General features: G+C 45.2%; 1 protein-coding gene across 3 annotated transcripts in view; it reads right to left on the bottom strand.

The window, feature by feature from the left end:
* Nucleotides 1-17,691, bottom strand: part of SPECC1 (sperm antigen with calponin homology and coiled-coil domains 1) — a 286,549-nt gene that overhangs the window by 18,761 nt on the left and 250,097 nt on the right. For all 3 annotated transcript variants that reach the window (XM_075561007.1, XM_075561008.1, XM_075561009.1), the window contains one exon: nt 9,277-9,393. In XM_075561007.1, coding sequence (XP_075417122.1) covers nt 9,277-9,393 — 117 coding nt within the window. The remainder of the gene's footprint in view (nt 1-9,276; nt 9,394-17,691) is intronic.

Below are 17,691 nucleotides of genomic sequence, written 5' to 3'. Positions count from 1 at the left end.
ACAGCTTAGAACAGAGAGTAGTGTAGCATAGTGAGGGGGTGATTTTTTTTTGTTCACAAAAATGATTTCTATATATTTTGGCAGCGGTAGCACATTACTGGATAAGCACCCCTACAGTAATTCTTTCATTAGAACACTGTCACGTCTACTTGCAGAAAGCTAGCTAGACAATAGACATGCTGATGGTAGGTATAACAGTCTGCTCTATGGCTGGAACTCTGTGGGAGTCTCACCCAGCCTGCAAGGAGCTTGCTAGGATCAACAGATAGCTACAGTTTTGCACATATAAGCCAAGACATGGGACCACGACCCAGTTACTGCATCAGCCTTTACCCTGTTCAATTCCAGAACTCTACCATCAGCCTGGCTACTGGGGTTCCCACTTAGTGGAGTAGATCACCAGAACAGATGGGAGGAGTGATACCAATGGCCAGACCTTCTCCTCTCACATCAAGTTCACTTCAGTCAGCTACAGGACCGTGCACCATTCTATCACCAGAATTTGTTTAGGCTAAGTGGAAGACGTTCATAGGATGACAAAGCAACATGCCTACCTTTAATGGAAAAAAAATGTCAAAACTTTCCATTGACTCACATCCTGTGACGGCATCTTTCTTGAATGCCATAGAGGACATCTTGGTTATTTCAGAAATTTCCTTTTTCATACAGATATTGAACCTACTTGGTGTAATCACTTCCACCCAGATAAATGCAGCCCATGCTTTCTGAAACTCGGGGCCATCAAGAACTAGAGTGTGCAATCTTTCGGTTGTGATTTCAATAGGTTGTTATAAACATTACAGTGCCTTTCTGGGTGCTCGTGTGTATCAGAAACCATCCCTCAGTGCCCAGCTGAAGCAGACCCTAGGCTCGGGGCTGGACTTGAAGTCTTAGTCTAATGCAGTTTCCAGTGTCTGCTTCATTCTAATTAGTTTGTTCCCTTTCAAACCCAACTACAAATATGCCTCTCTTAGAAAAAGCATCCCTGTTTTGATTCTGTTCTCTCCTGCATTATCTTCCCCCCTCCTTGAGTTTTACATTCGCAAACCCTCATCAACAACTTGAGCAGACTTGGTTTTCTCTATGCGAATACAATGTCAGTCCCCCAGGCACACTCCTCACCATGAGTGTGTTCCCTAGACATTGCTGTAGCCACTGTCCCTCCACCAGGAGTGCTGCTGAATGGGCACTCCGGAAATGGCAAGACAGATGTTCCTTCGGGAAGGGAGTGGGTGAGAAGTAACTAGCAAACAGAGCTCTACGCACTAGGACACAAATCTCGTTGAGGGGAGGCTGTGGAGTTCAGGAGCTCTTACAATGAATGAAAAGTTCCAGATGTTGAATTCTCCATAGCTAATTTCTTCAGAGACTTGTAGTCATTCATGATCTGACTCATGTGTTCCCTGCTGACAGCATTACAAATTCCCCGATCCCAACTAAACCCACCAACGTTGAGTGAATTGTGACTCCTGGCAACCCCACACAGGGTTAGTGACTGTAACTCTTTACAGCAGGACAGCGCCTTGTTATTCTCCCTCAGAGCCTCCAGGGCGGCTGAACCAGAAACCTTTCACCACCAGGGCTTCTTTTGTTTGTTTGTTTGATAAATAATTTTATTGGGGGCTCTAACCACTCTTAGAACAATCCTGACATCCATTGTATCAAGCATATTTGTACGTATGCCATCATCATCCTTTTCACAACATTATCTTTCTACTTGAGCCCTTGGTTTCAGCTCCTCGTTTTTTTCCCTCCCTCCTCTACACTCTCACCCTCATCACCCCTTGATAAATTATAAATTATTATTTTAATATAATTATATGATAGGACACTGCTGTCCCTCTTCACCCATGTTTCTGTTGTTCACTCCCCTCGTGTGTATGTGTGTGCGTGTGTGTGAGATACATTGGTCATTGCGATCAGTTCCCCTTTTCTCCCTCTAGGCCTTCTTAGAAGGAAAAAAAAAAAATCAACCCTCTCTGTCGAGAGCAAGTGCCTTAGACTATAAGGACAATGGAAAATGAGTAAGCTGAGCCGTCTGAATGCTTTTCTGCGTGGTTCCATCTTTTCGGTAATAAGCTACAACCAGACCCCTGGGCATCTAGCTGTGAGGCAGCCTGTGATGCTAGGGGGCCACCCAGAGCAAGATCAGGGTTCAGGCCATCAGGAGACAACGCTCATGAAGCAGTGTGTGAGAGCAAATGCTTTCAGGCTCCGTCTTTCCCAAAAGATCACAGTGATTTGAGGGAAGAACTTGGATCTGTTTGCATGACTGCAGACGACACTTCACAGTCTCAGGAAGACCCCTGTTCAGAGAGTGTAGGAAAGCCCTTAAACTTAGACTAAATTCATTTCAGTAGGGGTTTTCTGATTAATTTAAATTGTTTTATATATGCCAAATTATTTACTTTATCACTTGTCAGTTTGTCATACTGTGGCTTGTGTGTTGCTGTGATGTTGGAAGAAATTAAGGCCAGAGCATGCTCCTTGGGGCAAGTATGGCGAAACTTCATCTCAAGTACTTTGGACACACTGTCAGGAGAAGCCAGTCCCTAGAGAAGGGCGTCATACTTGATGAAGCCGAGGGGCAGCGAAAGAGAGGGACACCCTCAATGAGATGGACTGACACGGTGGCTGACACAATGGGCTGCAAGCACAGGAACAATTGTGTGGTATTTACACAACTGCATGTCAGTTTGAAGATATATACAAGCGCAGGGCTGGTATTCATCTTGTCAATCAGGTGACAGCCTGATGGTGCCTCCTTGTGGGCGTGGCCTTCTCATAAGGAGGGCCCTGAGAACCTCCCCTTCCCCCTCTGCCTTCACCTTCCCGCTGGCTGACCCTGATTGCTGCCAGGGCCACCGCCATTGGATCCACACGATTTTGCACCCACTGGCCTTTGATGTTTCTGCATTTTGCATCATTGCATGTGGCTGTGTGAGTCTGAAGAGGGACTTATGGACTAGTATCGGACTTACAGACTTGAGTTGGGCTGGGCGGGGATTTTTTATTGATATCTAATTAACTTCCTGGTATAAAGCTCTTTCTATAGAAAGCTCTCTCTTACACACATGAGTGTCACTGCATTGATTTCTCTAGTCAACTTGGCCTGACACAAACTGTGAGGATGGCACAGAGCACGCAGTGTTTTTGCTCTGTTGTGCGTCGGGTGTGATGCGTCAGAACTAACTCAACCGCACCAGCCAAGACAACAAATGATCTACTCAATTGTCTTTATAACATCTCGTGGAACGGGCTATGACGAAAAACAGGAGATGGCGAAGGAATGGGCATCTGATACCACTGTTAGATGCCAGATATGCCCATGTCTAGGCACAGCTTATAGGCTGGGCTGTCACCTGGCCCTAAGGCTTCTGTGAGAATCACTGTGCCCGGTTTCCTCTACTTTGGGGCAGATCCTTCGTAGTTACGGTCCTCTACCCAGCAACAATACTAGCATCCTCAAGGGGGATTGCTCATCCTCTCTTTACAATTCCCCTGGGGTCCAGGTGATCTCTAATCGTATGCTTCCAAATACCATCTACACTTGTACTATTCACACAGAAACTAATATTAAAAATTCAGTTCTTCAGCCATAGTAGGCACATTTCATGTGCTCAATAACCACATCTGATGAGTTCTTATACTGGGCAGCAGAGATATAGAATACTTCCATCATCTCAGGTTTTACTAAGACGGGTTCATCTACACCCTGAAGACTTCCGAATCTCTGCAGAAGAAAGAGGTGGTGGTCTGCTTCTATTAAGATTCAGGAACACCCCTCCCCCAACTCCCCAAAAGATTCAGGACTTCAAAAGCCCTATGGGGCAGGTCTATTCTGTCCTCCACTGTCGTTATGAATTGGAATCAACTCTACAGCAGTTGATTTACTTGTTTTTATTTTATTCTTTTTCCAACTCGGAACATGGACTATCCAGCTCGCAGCCTGGGGCCGTCTGTGACTCATTCCTCTTCTGATCCCCTTTAACCATTGTCACTAAGTCCAGCTGATTCTTCCTCCAGAGCATAATTAAAATCTTTCCATGTGTTCCTCTCTGCATTGCTACCACCCTAGTTCCAGTTAATGAATGAAGCCAAGGAAACAAAGTCCTCGTGCCAACTACTGCAGCAGCCTCCCACCTGGAAATGCCTCTCTCATTCTTGCTAACCTTTTCCAGTGAATTTCTCCCTTAGGTCTTTTAAAAATCATGAATGGGTTCATCCCATTGGTTAGAATCCTTCAGGGGTTTATCACACTATGCTTAGAACAAAGTGCCAACTTTTTCTTCTAGCCCTTTGTGGAAGACCTTGAGCACCTAGCCCCTCGGTCCACTTGATATCATCCCGGGTCACTATTCCCTTGCTAAGTGCACTCCAGCCCCCCTGACTTCTTTCTGCTTCCTTGACTTCCTTGCCTGGTTTTGTCCGCCTCCTCTTCTTACAAGGGTGAGGCAGAGACTCTCCGCCTAGTATTCTGGGACTGGCGAATGTTCAACCCTTGTCAGGTGGGATTAGTGGCAGTTTTTTAAGCAGTTCATAATTACATGGACATACAGCCCAGAGGAGGACACCAAATTTCACGTACGGCCACGTGGGGGTTGTACTTGGGACCTGAGTGAACTGGGAGAGACTGTGGGCAGCCAGTTCTGCAGTTACAAGAGGGTGGGGAAGCTGTTTCCTGCGGGAGAATGTGATTGGCATGTCTGAATAATTTTGTGGAAGTGAAACCTCTTAGGTTGAGGATGGGGTGGAATCCTGCTGGTCCAGCTGACAAGGGAACCGGCCGGAGGGGAGTCTTTCCATTGGGTGGGGAGATATCTGGTCACAGCAGGAGAACTCATGGCGAGGTCTCTGGGGATCATGAGGGTCAAAGGTGGCCCATGGCATTTTTAGGTCTGATCATACAGGCTCCAAGAGGTGTTTTCTCTCTGGCTGTTACCTCCTGGGCGCACTCCCCAACTTGCACTGTAGCCCTCTCTGTATTTGTCCCTCAGATAGCGTGAGAAGCACCTCCTCAGAAAGACCGTCCCCATGTTCCTTAACTAATGTGTCGTTAGCTGCCAGCCAGTTGGCACCCTTGCCTTCCATGCAGAAGGCCTGCGTTTACGTCCCAGCCAGTTGACCTCAAGCACAGCCTCCACTCATCTGTCACTGGAGACGTACATTTTGCTATGATGCTAAATAGATTTCAGGCGCTTCCAGACTTGGAAGAAAGGCCAGGCAGTCTAGTTCCAAAAATCAGCCAGTGAAAACCTATGGATCACAGAGGCCCAATCCACAATTAAGTATGAGTAGAGTGCAAGATTGGGCAGTGTCGGTGCTCCAGATGTGAATGCAACACACCAGCATGAAGCAGGGAACCAGAAGAGAGGTCTGAGGGGCCGGCCCCTATCCCAGCCACATGGATACCTGCCCCTCCCCCCAGAAGAATTTATTTCAGAGGACAGCACTGAAGCTGCAGCTCTGGGAGAGGGGCATGTCTGATCAGAGCACACGGGAGCAAATGAAGGGGGAGGAAGAGAGAGTGGAGCACATTCTAACCCACCAAGCCTTGAGGACGATATTCTCGCTCAGAGCAGCCAATCCACAGAAAAGACCATATGGCCGGCCACACAATGAGACACGACATCCCTCACTGACCCAAAACCCTACACGGGACAACACTGGAGACACAGTGTGGGAATTGTACCCAATCTGATCCCTTCACACCAAGGCAAAACACTAAGGGCGTACAAAAGAACAGCAAGGGGAGCAGAGCAATGAAGTCCCCAGGAAATACCAAAACTAGACTTTGAGGCCAAGGCTTGGTACCCCATCAGACTCAACCGGAAAACACTCCTAAAGGCCAACAATCAGTCCTTGAACTGACTACAGGCTTTTCCTTTTGTTTTTTTGTCATTTGCTTTTTGTTGTTGTTTTGTTTTCTTTTATTGCTTTGTTTTGCTCTCTCTTGTTTTTGTGCATGTTATTATCATTGCAGGTTTGTCTAAATAAGATAGGCTGGACGAATACTCTGGAATAGAAAACAACGGGACCGACAGTTCTGGGGGGATATGGGAGAATGGAAGGTGGGGGAAAGGAAGTGGTGTTAACAAACCCAGGGGCGAGGGAACAACAAATGGTCCAAATCGGTGGTGAGGAAGGTGTAGGAGGCCTGGTAGGGCGTGATCAAGGGCAATGTAACCGAGAGGAGTTACTGAAACCCAAGTGGAGGCTGAGCATGATAGTGGGACACGAGGAAAGAGCTAGGAGGCAAAGGGCATTTATAGACGTCTAAATAAGGCACGTACATATATTTATTTATATATGAGGATAAGGAAATAGATCTATGTGCATATATTTATAGGTTTAGTGTTAAGGTAGCAGATGGACATTGGGCCTCCACTTAAGTACTCCCTCAATGCAAGAACACTTTGTTCTATTAAACTGACATTCCATGATGCTCACTTTCCTGACAATCGCTGAAGACAAAGTGGGTGCATAAGCAAATGTGGTGAAGAAAGCTAATGGTGCCCAGCTATCAAAAGATATAGCATCTGGGGTCTTAAAGACTTGAAGGTAAACAAGCAGCCATCTAGCCGAGAAGCAGCAAAGCCCACATGGAAGAAGCACACCAGACTGTGTGATCACGAGGTGTCGAAGGGATCAGTTATCAGGCATCAAAGAACAAAAAATCATATCATTGTGAATGAGGGGAAGTGCAGATTGGGGACCCAAGACCCAGCTGAACATCCCCTTACAGAAGGGTCACAGGGAGGAGACGAGGCAGTCAGGGTGCAGGGTAGCAACAATGAAAAACAACTTTCTCTAGTTCCTAAAAGTGCTCCTCCCCCTTTATCATGATCCCAATTCTACCTTACAAATCTGGTGAGACCAGAGGATGTACACTGGTACAGATAGGAACTGGAAACACAGCGAATCCAGGACAGATGATCCCTTCAGGACCAGTGGTGCGAGTGGTGATACCGGGGAGAGTGGAGGGAGGGTGGGGTGAAAAGGGGGAAACAATTACAAGGATCTACATGTAACCTCCTTCCTGGGAGACGGACAACAGAAAAGTGGGTGAAGGGAGATGTCGGATAGTGTAAGACATGACAAAATAATAACAATTTATATATTATCAAGGGTTCATGAAGGAGGGGAGAGTGGCGTAGGGGCGGGGGATAAAATGAGGAGCTGATACCAAGGGCTCAAGCAGAAAGCAAACGTTTTGAGAATGATGATGGCAACAAATGTGCTTGACACAATGGATGTATGTATGGATTGTGATAAGCGTTGTATGAGCCCCCAATAAAATGATTTAAAAACAAAAGAAAAATTGGGCGGTGTTGTTGCATTGTGTACAGGGTGACCATTATCTAACTGAGATTCTCCGTTATCCACCCAAGAGCACTTTGCTTCTCTCATTGATTTTTTTTAAAAAACAACATTAAAGCGTATTTCTTTATAGTTTTACTTATAATGGATTTACTCCCCAATTTCTTGTCTGCTTATCTCATGAAGACAACGATCACATGGCTTTATTGTTGACCGCGTCTTTGTTAGTTTGCATGATGCTTGACCAGAAAGTCTTGGTGAGTGAATGGGTGCAGAGCCTAGCATAGCATTTTCCACAGTATGCACTCTGTGGAACATCATTTTACGGGGTGTTTGAGGTCAGGAGCTGTTAAAGCACAGCCTGTGAGCCAAATCTGACCTACAGCCCTATTTTTGAAAATAAAATTTTATTGGTATACAACCATACTTATTCACTTACATGTTGTCAATGGCAGAGAATAACTAACCCACAGAGCCTGCCTTTAACCTGAAACTTGCCAACCTTAACCTTTAATATAGGTGATTATGTATGTATTTTAAAAAGGTTCTGTGGATCTAAAATATCTTGGATTAAACTAAGTCACCTAAGTTTCTTCTATGTAGGACTTCTCAAAGTCTTTAATGTGCAGATGAGTACACGGAAAACCTAAAAAATGATATTCACGCATGGATATTTAGTTTTGTTACAACTAAATCCATGAATGGGTGGAATCCACAGCGGGCAAAGTGATGGAAAACTTCTCTGGCATGACCAGGCACCTTGGAGGAATGACTCATTATCTTGGAAGCTTAAGACTATGGTTTGGGGGCACTAAAGTCAACTGGCATAACACGGCCCACAAAGTTTTCACTTTGGTAAAAAGTAACCAGGGTCTTAAAAGTTTGTAAGTAGCCATCTAAGGTGCAACTATGGGTCTCTCTATCCAGAGGGAAGAAGAGTGACGACGCTTGTAGACACATGAAAACAATGAGGTCAATGAAGTCATGGAGCATGCAAACATCAGTCTCCACAACCCTGAGACCAGAAGAACTAGATGGTGCCCAGCTCCATCATCAACTGCTCTGAAAGGGACCACTATTACAAAGTCTTGCATAGATGGGGAGACAGACAGGGATGCAGAACAAAACTCAAAAGCATGAAGGCGGCCAGGCTTGCTGTCTTATCGAGACTGGTAGAACTCCTGAATCTATGGCTCTCAGTCACCTTTCAGGTCTGGAACCAAACTTATTCCCCAAGTTCTGTTTTTGGCCAAAGACTAGGTAAGTTTATAAGGGAAACAATAACAATCGTGAGGTAAGCATTCTTTAGCATAATCAATTATTTGAGATAAAAAAGGCAGCACTTACCCAAGAATGAAACTCAAAGGGTAAAGAAAGAATGGAGACCGGACACATGTGGGCGTGTGTGTGTGTGTGTGTGATGGCGATGCCACACTGATGGGAATTCAGTGAATGAGATGAAATAGAGCGTGCATGCTTCACTGAACGTAAAACTGAGGCAAACTACCCACTAACAATTAAAAGCCTTTTAAAAAAATGATAGAATATACAGCTTCTCAAGTTTGTTTGAGCTGGTTTTTTTGGAACAGAACTAACAAACGTAAACCAAAGTCTTTCTGCAACTCTGAAAGTGAGATTCTGTCAGACTGACAGGCACTTCTGCTACCACAGCAAACTGCATTTTCCAGTTAACAAGGAACGTATACTGAGAAGGGAAACTGAGAAGTGTTCACTACGAATGAGAGGGCTGTGCCTGCCTGGTATCAATTAAGGGAACTTCAAAAAGATCACAGAAAGCAGAATTAAAAGACTTTTCCAGGAACTTCTTAAAGTCTTTGCAAATCTTGCTTTCTACTTCTGGTCTAGCGAATCCACCCACGTTAGAATGTATCACTAGAAATAGGAATTCCCTTGTATTTCTGGAAGATCACCAAATGCGACTGAGCAGTCACTCACCTTCTCCTGGCTATTCAGCTCCTGGTAGGGGATGTGGGCAGGCAGGTAGGTATGGAGGAGTGCACAGAAGGCCAGACCATCACTCCAACTGCTGCTGAAGTTGGTGATATCAATGTTCTGTGGGGAGAAAGCAGCATTAGTCACCGAAGTACTCAAAGTAACACAACTTAAACGGGACTGTGTTAAGATATGTACACTGAAAACCGTACAGCTGCTCAAATCTGCTAGGAGTACATTTAATTTTAGTAACAGGACTGGTCCGATGAGGGCTCTGAGTCTATTCAGAAAATGAAAACAACAAAGTCACTGCCATCGAGTTGACTTCTGACTTGTAGGCGAGGACAGAACTGTCTCAAAGGAAACTCCAAAGGGGTTTGGAGGCTGTGGTTTTTGTGGAGGCGCTGGTTTGAACTGCTGGCCCTGTAGTTCACAGCCCAATGGATAACCCACCATGACACCCGTAGCACGAAGAAAAAGCATCATGCTCCAAACACTAGGGAATTTTGGTCCTCCCTATGGGAGCATTCTGAGCATATTGGTCTATTAAAGGTTCTGGCACAACTTATTCTCAAAATAATTCATCTCATAGGCTTATTTAACCAAGAAAGAATCACCACAACCACCACCACCACCATTCATGGCACCACTTACAACAAGTAGACCAAGATCAAGTTGAAGCTTTCAAGGACTAGCTAGATGGTCTTTCACTTGCTCCTGCTACTCCACACCTCTCCCCACAACTGGAGAGGATTATCAGCAGAAAAGAAAACCCACCAGCCCAGCAATCTACTTGTTCGCTCCTCCAAATCACCAGTGACTGGGAGGCTGCACCGGTAAAAAAGTTAGGTGGGTTACAAGACACCAAGAGTGACCTCAATAAATGGAAGAACATCCCATGCTCGTGGATTGGCAGACTCAATATAGTAAAGATGTCAGTTCTGACCAAGGCACTATAAAAGTTCAATGCTATACCGATATGAATACCACCATCCTTCTTCAAAGAATTGGAAAAACTGATTACCAACTTCATATGGAGAGGGAAGAAGCCCAGAATTAGCAGAGAATTCCTCAAGAAGAAGGACAAAGAAGTTGTAGAGCTTGCACTACCTGACTTTAGCACATATTATACAGCCACAGTAGTCAAAACAGTGTGGTACTGGTACAATGACAGATACTCAGATCAACGGAAATGAGCTGAAGACCCAGAAATAAAAACATCAGCATACAGGCAACTGATTTTTGATAAGGGCACAAAAAGTATCAAATGGGAAGCAGATGCCCTCTTTAATAAATGATGCTGGAAAAAATGGAAATCTACCTGCAGAAAAATGAAGCAAGACCCTTACCTCACTCCATACACAAGAATAAACTCAAGGTGGATCACAGACCATGAGATAAAACCCAAAGTAATTAGAGCCATTGATGAGGGAATTGGGATACACCTGAGAACCCTGGTACAGGGAATACATCGGCTATTGGAAATAGGGAAGGATACAAATACAGAGGAGTCACAAATAGACAAGTGGGATATATTGAAGATAAGTCACCAGCGTACTTCAAAAGAATTCACCAAGAGAGTAATAAGAGAGCCCACCGACTGGGAAAACACCTTTAGCAATGACACATCAGACAAAGGCCTTTTTACTAAAATCTACAATACTTTGCAAGCTTACAATAAGGGAAAAACTAACTTCCCACTGAGGAGGTGGGCAAAGGACCCGAACAGAAGTTTCACAGAGTCTGAAATCCGAATGGCCAATAAACATGAGAAAATGTTCCTGATCATTAACCATAAGAGAAATGCAAATCAAAACAACTATGGGATAGCACCCAACACCCTCAAAGATAGCCCAATTAAAAAAAAAACAACCAGAAAGCAACAAGTGTTGGAGGGGCTGTGGTGAAATAGGAACTCTCATTCACTGCTGGTGGACCTGTAGGTATGTACAGCCACTATGGAAATCGATTTGGTGATTTCTAAAAACAGATGGAAATTGAGCTACCATATGACCCAGCAATCCCCCTACTGGGCATACACCCAGAAGAGGCAAGAAACAAACCACGGCCAGACATCTGTGCTCCAATGTTTATCCCTGCACAGTTCACATTTGCAAGCAGTTGGAAACAACCCAAATTTCCATCAAGAGATGAATGGATTAAAAAACGGTGGTACATACACACAATGGAGTGCTATGCATCGCTAAAAAGCAGTGATGAACGCATGAAGCATATCGCCACAAGGGAAGACCTGGAGGACATTATGCTAAGCGAAATAAACCAAGCACAAAAGGACAAGTACTACATGAGTCCACTCAGGTAAGTTTATTAAAAAAAATGAAAAGAAAAGAAAAACGCAAAAGGGGCACAGGGAAAAAGCTACTGTATACAAACACTCCAGGGGTGAGGTCCAGGTAGTCTGGGGAAGCCCAGTAACTGCTTAGTAAATAGTGGTAATGAAACTAACATTCAGCTTTACAGCATCTCCCATGGAGACGATGACCAATAGCTGGGCAGGCCAGCCTTCCATGCTTCCTGGCGGCTTAAACGACTTCCACCACTTAGGTCGATTCTCAAACCTGCTACATGCTTTTCCTGAAAGACGTTCTAAGTTTCAAAACCCACGGAGTAATTGCTTAGGTTGCTTTATGCTGTAGCTGCTGCATGAATTGTTTGGGAAATAGCTCATGCGAGGGGCCTTGAAGAGGTGTGGTACGCACTTCGGGCTTTACTTCCTTTGAAGTTTGAGTTGTGAGCTATTGTGGCCGTGCTGTTGATGAAGAATACTGACCATCCCATGACCTTCCAGAAGAACAAACAAATCGGTCTCTGATGAAATGCAAGCAGACAAAGGAGGACGGTAAGACTTGGGCGTGCTTCCTTTGCACACATCCTCAGGAAAGGCCATCTGCTTGGTAAAGCAGGGGCCAGTGATAATGAGAGAGGTCCTCAATAAAATGGAGCGACACAGCGGCCCTCACAAGGGTCTCGGACATTCCAACCATCAAGATGGTGCAGGAATGCATATTTCATTGTTTTACGGAAGGAAGGGTGCTCTATATCTCACTAAGAACCACGACCAAAAGGAAGCAGTGTGTGCCGGCTCTTCCTTTAATCTTCCCAGAGCCACAGCAGGACAGCAGATGTTGGCAGATGCTCCTCAAAACATTCTGTCCTGAGGAATGGGAAGCCAGCGAGGCCAGCCGGGATGACGAGGGGTGGTGAACCGTGAACTGCTTCTGGAAAAGTGGGTGCCAACTGATTCCCGTTCTCCTTTCACCGTGCTACTTGCAAAATGGAAACGAAATAAACGCCAGTTCACTGCTGTCATGTTGATTCTTGCTTACAGGGCTCTTTTTGTAAAGGTCATTTTATTGGGGGCTCTTACACCTCTTATAACAATTCATACACCAACTGTATCAAGTATATTTGTACATATGTTGCCATCATTATTTTCTAAACATTTACTTATCTATTTGAGACCTTGGTATCTGCAACTTTCCCCCCTCCCCCCACCATGATCCCTTGATAGATTATAAATTATTATTTATTTTCATATCTTACACCAACCGCTGTCTCCCATCCCCCATGGTTTTTGCTGTTCATCCTCCTTGGGGGTGGTGGTGAAGGTGGTGGTTTTGTGTCAATCATTGCAATCGATTCCCCTTTCCTCCCCTCCCCATCCCCCCCTTACTCCTCCCCTCCTGTTTCTGTTCTTGAGGGGTTTATCTAACCTGGATTCTGTGTGTCCTGAGCTCTTATCTGTACCACTGTACAGGCTTCGGGCTAGCCCAAAGTGGAAGGCAAGACTGGGTTTATGATAGTGAGGGGCGAGGGAGCCTCAAGAAATCAAGAGGAATGTCGTGTGTTTCATCGGTGCTATAGTACCTAGAACTCTTAGTTCACAGTAGAACTGCTTAAGCTTCTCAAGACTGTAAATCTTTACAGTATCAGGTAGCCTCATCTTTCTCCTGTGGAGTGACTGGTGGATTCGAACTGGCCCCCTTGTGGTTAGCAGCCCAACACTTAACCCATTGCAATACCAGGGCTCCTTAGTCACAGTGATTTCGCTCTCTGAGTTTAACAGGACATGAAGTTAATTGGTAGTGAATCAGTGGGGTGGGGTAGAGTGAGTGGACCCCTCCAAGCCAGGGCTCCTTAGTCACAGTGATTTAGCTCTCTGAGGAGAAGTCTGACGCGGAACCGTGACATGAAGGTCATTGGTGGGGTGGGGGAGAGTGAGTGGACCCCTCAAGGGTGTGCAGACAAGCTTTGCAGAACATGCAGAGATGGCAATGTGTGATCAACATAGCCTGACATGATGTTTCCTGTGAAGTTTCCTTAACGTTTTAAAAGGAAATGGCCTATAACGTCATTTGAGCTTTCCCCCTAGCCTTCCTTTATGTTTAGCCAAGCTAGTGTGGTCCTTACAGAGGAGAGAGGTTAAATGCCAGAGGAGGGGCCACAGTTATACAGTTAACACGGCCGGCTGAAGAATGGACCAGGAACTGGAGTTCTCATTGTGCGTCCTTTCCTATCCACCTCTCTCTGCTAGCCAGAGCCCAGCAATGTCCTGGCAGGCCCCAGAGCTTCCTGTAAAAGCACAGGCTTTCAGGAAGACATCGTCTCTGGAGTCAGCTTGCAATGCCATTTCCTCAGAGAAGAATAATGGCTGAGTTCAAGGTAGAATCATAAGAATGCCTCTTCATTCTGGTTTTTATGACTCAAGTACAGGCGAGTTTTAAATGCTCTTCAACCTTGTGTTACAAAAATGCCTGACTAAAAGCCTTAGTTGTCACGCTCACATCAAGGCTGAGCATGATAGTGGGACAGGAGGAAAGTAAAAGGAAATAGAGGAAAGAACTAGGAGGCAAACGGCATTTATAGACATCTAAATACAGGCATGTATATATGTAAATATATTTATATATAACAACGGGGAAATAGATTTATGTGCATATATTCACAGGTTTAGTATTAAGGAAGCAGATGGACTTTGGGCCTCTACTCAAGTACTCCCTCAACACAAGAACACTTTGTTCTAATAATCCGGCACTCTGAGATGCTCACTTTCCCAACATGATCGCTGAAGACAAAGTGAGTGCATAAGCAAATGTGATGAAGAAAACTGATGGTGCCCAGCTATCAAAAGATATAGTGTTTGGGGATAAACAAGTGGCCATCTAACTGAGAAGTAACAAAGTCCACAGGAAGAAGCACACCAGCCTATGTGATCATGAGGTGTCGATGGGATCAGGTATCAGACATTAAAGACCCAGAGCAAAAAAATCATAATGTGAATGAGGTGGGGGGTGCGGAGTGGAGGCCTAAATCTGTAAGCAATTGGACATCCCCTTACAGAAGGGTCATGAGGACAAGATGGGCCAGTCAGGGTGCAGTATAGCACCGATGAAACACACAACCTTCCTTTAGTTCTTTAATGCTTCCCCCCCCCACTATCATGACCCTAATTCTACCTTACAAATCTGGCTAGACCAGAGCATGTACATGGGTACAGATAAGAGTTGGAAACACAGGGAGTACAGGACAGAGAGTTAGAAACACAGGGGGTACAGGACAGAGAAACTCCTCAGGACCAATATCGAGAGTAGCCATACCAGGAGGGGAAGGGGAAAGTGAGGGGAGAAAGGGAGAACTGATCACAATGACCTACCTATAACCCCCTCCCAGGGGGATGGACAAAAGACAAGGGGGTAAAGGGAAACATCGGACAGTGCAAGACATGGAAAAATAATAGTAATTTATAAATTTTCAAAGGTTCATAAGGCAGGGAGGGGGAAAATGAGGAGCTGATACCAAGGGCTCAACTAGAAAGAAAATGCTTTGAAAACGATGATGGCAACATATGTACAAATATGCTTGACATAATGGATATATGTATGGATTATGATAAGAGTTGTATGAGCCCCCAATAAAATGATTAAAAGAGAGAAAAGCAAAAAGTCTCAGTCGTCAAGGTAGTCATGCATTAGCCTGGCTCTCTGGTAAGCTGATTAATTGGATTTTGGCTTCCACCAATCGCTCTGGGTTCGTTCAACAGTTACCTGATGAGACCTAGCTACCACTTTAGAAGTAGGAAAGGAGACACTTTGGGTTATATTTCTGTGAGTGACTTGTGTGTTCAAGAAGAGAAAAGAACAAGTGGGGTGGGAGTGGGGGTGGGGACATAGTTTCAACCAGAGGTTGAAAGTATCAAATCTTGGAGGGAAGAAGAACCAGGCAACCCTTAGGAAAGATGGACATTATAGCACTTGTCAAAAATCCAATTCCCATCCTGTGACAGTTACATAATCTATCAACTTGCAAAGGGGTGGAGTCTAGCCTGTCAATCAGGTCGCAGCTTGATGACCTCATTTGGAGGCACAACATAGATAACTAGCTCACTGGAGGCCAGACCCACTCTGTCCTCGAGACATTCCTGTTGACAAACCACATGGAGCTACACTGATGGAGCCAGAGCACTGGGGCTGGAGGAGCCACATGGAGACACCTGCCAGCACTGAGATGCTTCCAGCACCATTGGATACACAAGACTTTCCGCCCACTGGCCTGTGATTTTCCTGCATTCGGCGTCATTGCATGTGCTCGTGAGTCTGAAGAGGAATTTATAGATTGGTATTGGACATATGGGCTTACATTGGACTTATGGATATGTTCTGGGCTGAGCTGGGATATTTTCTTAATATACAATTACTATTTTATATAAAGCTCTTTCTTATCTACACGTGTGTGTCTATGAATTTGTTTCTCTAGTCAACCCAGGCTAACACACTTTCTTCCATCCTTTGCCACACAGCAGTAGCCCAAGACCCCATCTCCAAACTCCTCCCTCCTGGTGCCTGTGACTGGGAGGAAGACGGGCCAGCATGGTGACTCTGGTGGCATCTGTGCATTGGCGCCAGATCAGCACCACACCGGGGAGCATGCTTTCAGACAGACAATGCTGCCGTGTGTGATAACCTGTCCAAAAAAAGGTCCATACTTTTTTTTAAATAGAAGGTCGGGTCTTCTATGGCCAAGATTAAAAGTCAATTCAACTCATGCTGATTTCACGTGTCACCATGCACAAGTGCCCCACATGGCTTTCTTAGCTGGGGTCTTCACGGTGGTGGATCAACAGGTTGCTGTTCTTTTGTAGCGTTACTGGGTGGTCTCAAATTTACAACCTTTTGCTTAGCAGATACATGAAAACAATTTGTACTGTTCATGGACTTTAATGATCAAAAGGTTTTTTTTGGGGGGGGGCGTGGAAATCCATTATCTTTTACTTCCATTTCCCCACAAACTTTCTGAAGTCCCCCTTGTACAAAGTTCCACCATTAGCCAGGCTGGACAGGATAGCAATGTCTGTTGAGTGCTTACAATCTGCCACTGTGTGCTTTCTCAGTCAGTTGTCCTAACAACTATTCTAGCTGGTATCTGGTCATCTCTGAATGATAGTGACTCCATGTGGGTCAGAGTAGGACGGTGCTCACAGCGTGCAAAGTGATCCATTTTTAGAAGCAGATCACCAAGAGTGCCTCCTGGGGGGCACTGGAACAATTCAGGGGTACATTCCCAAAGCTAATAGCTACATTTACCCTGGATTATGGGCTGTAGTAAAAAAAAAAGTTAATTGCTGTGTGTGTGGGGTGGGGTGAGCAGTGAGTAATGGTTTGTTTTGCTTTGTTTTCCTGAAAAAGGGGAAATACGCCAAATAAGCTTGGGAACCTAGGGTCTCAAAGTTCCCACGTTTTAGTTAGCAACTGAAGGCATTAACTGCGCAGCCCAGGAACTCCATAAAAATCACATGATTAAGTACTGTTATAATTTTAAGGTGTTCTGGTGGGGTCGTGGTTAGGAGTTGGGCTACAACCCAAAGTCAGCAGTTCAAAACCACCTGCTGCTCAAGGAAGCAAAACAAAGGTTTCTACTACTGTAGAATGAGAATCTTGGCAATCCACAGGGGCAGGTCGACCCTGCAGTGAGATTTTATATACAGATCCCTCTCTACATATACCCATTTTACAGATAAGAAAGCTGAAAAAAAAAACCCCAAATAAAAAACAATGCTGTTGAGTCATTTCTACTGATAGCGACTCTACAGGACCAAAGAACTGCTTCACTGTTTCCAAAGCTGTGATGAACACATGAAGCACATCCTCTCATGGGGAGAGTTGGAGGAAATTATGCTAAGCAAAGGAAGCCAAGCACAACACAAGTACAACCTGAGTCCACTAGGAAGATCCCCGTGTCTCAGGGCTAGATGGGCAGATGGACCGCCGCTGCACGCACAGCAAGCATGGACACGGGCTGCTCTGCAGGGGTCTCCAGAAGCCACCACTGTCAGTGCCTTGCTGGGGGTGCCCCAGCTCCGCGCCGGGGGAGAGGCAGATATGTGGACTTCATGTAAGCTTC

The sequence above is a fragment of the Tenrec ecaudatus genome, chromosome 10 (genome assembly GCF_050624435.1).
Source record: "Tenrec ecaudatus isolate mTenEca1 chromosome 10, mTenEca1.hap1, whole genome shotgun sequence".
In the NCBI taxonomy this organism is placed as follows: domain Eukaryota; kingdom Metazoa; phylum Chordata; class Mammalia; order Afrosoricida; family Tenrecidae; genus Tenrec; species Tenrec ecaudatus.
The sequence above is the reverse complement of the archived record's forward strand: the minus strand, read 5'-3'. Positions and strand labels throughout refer to the sequence as shown.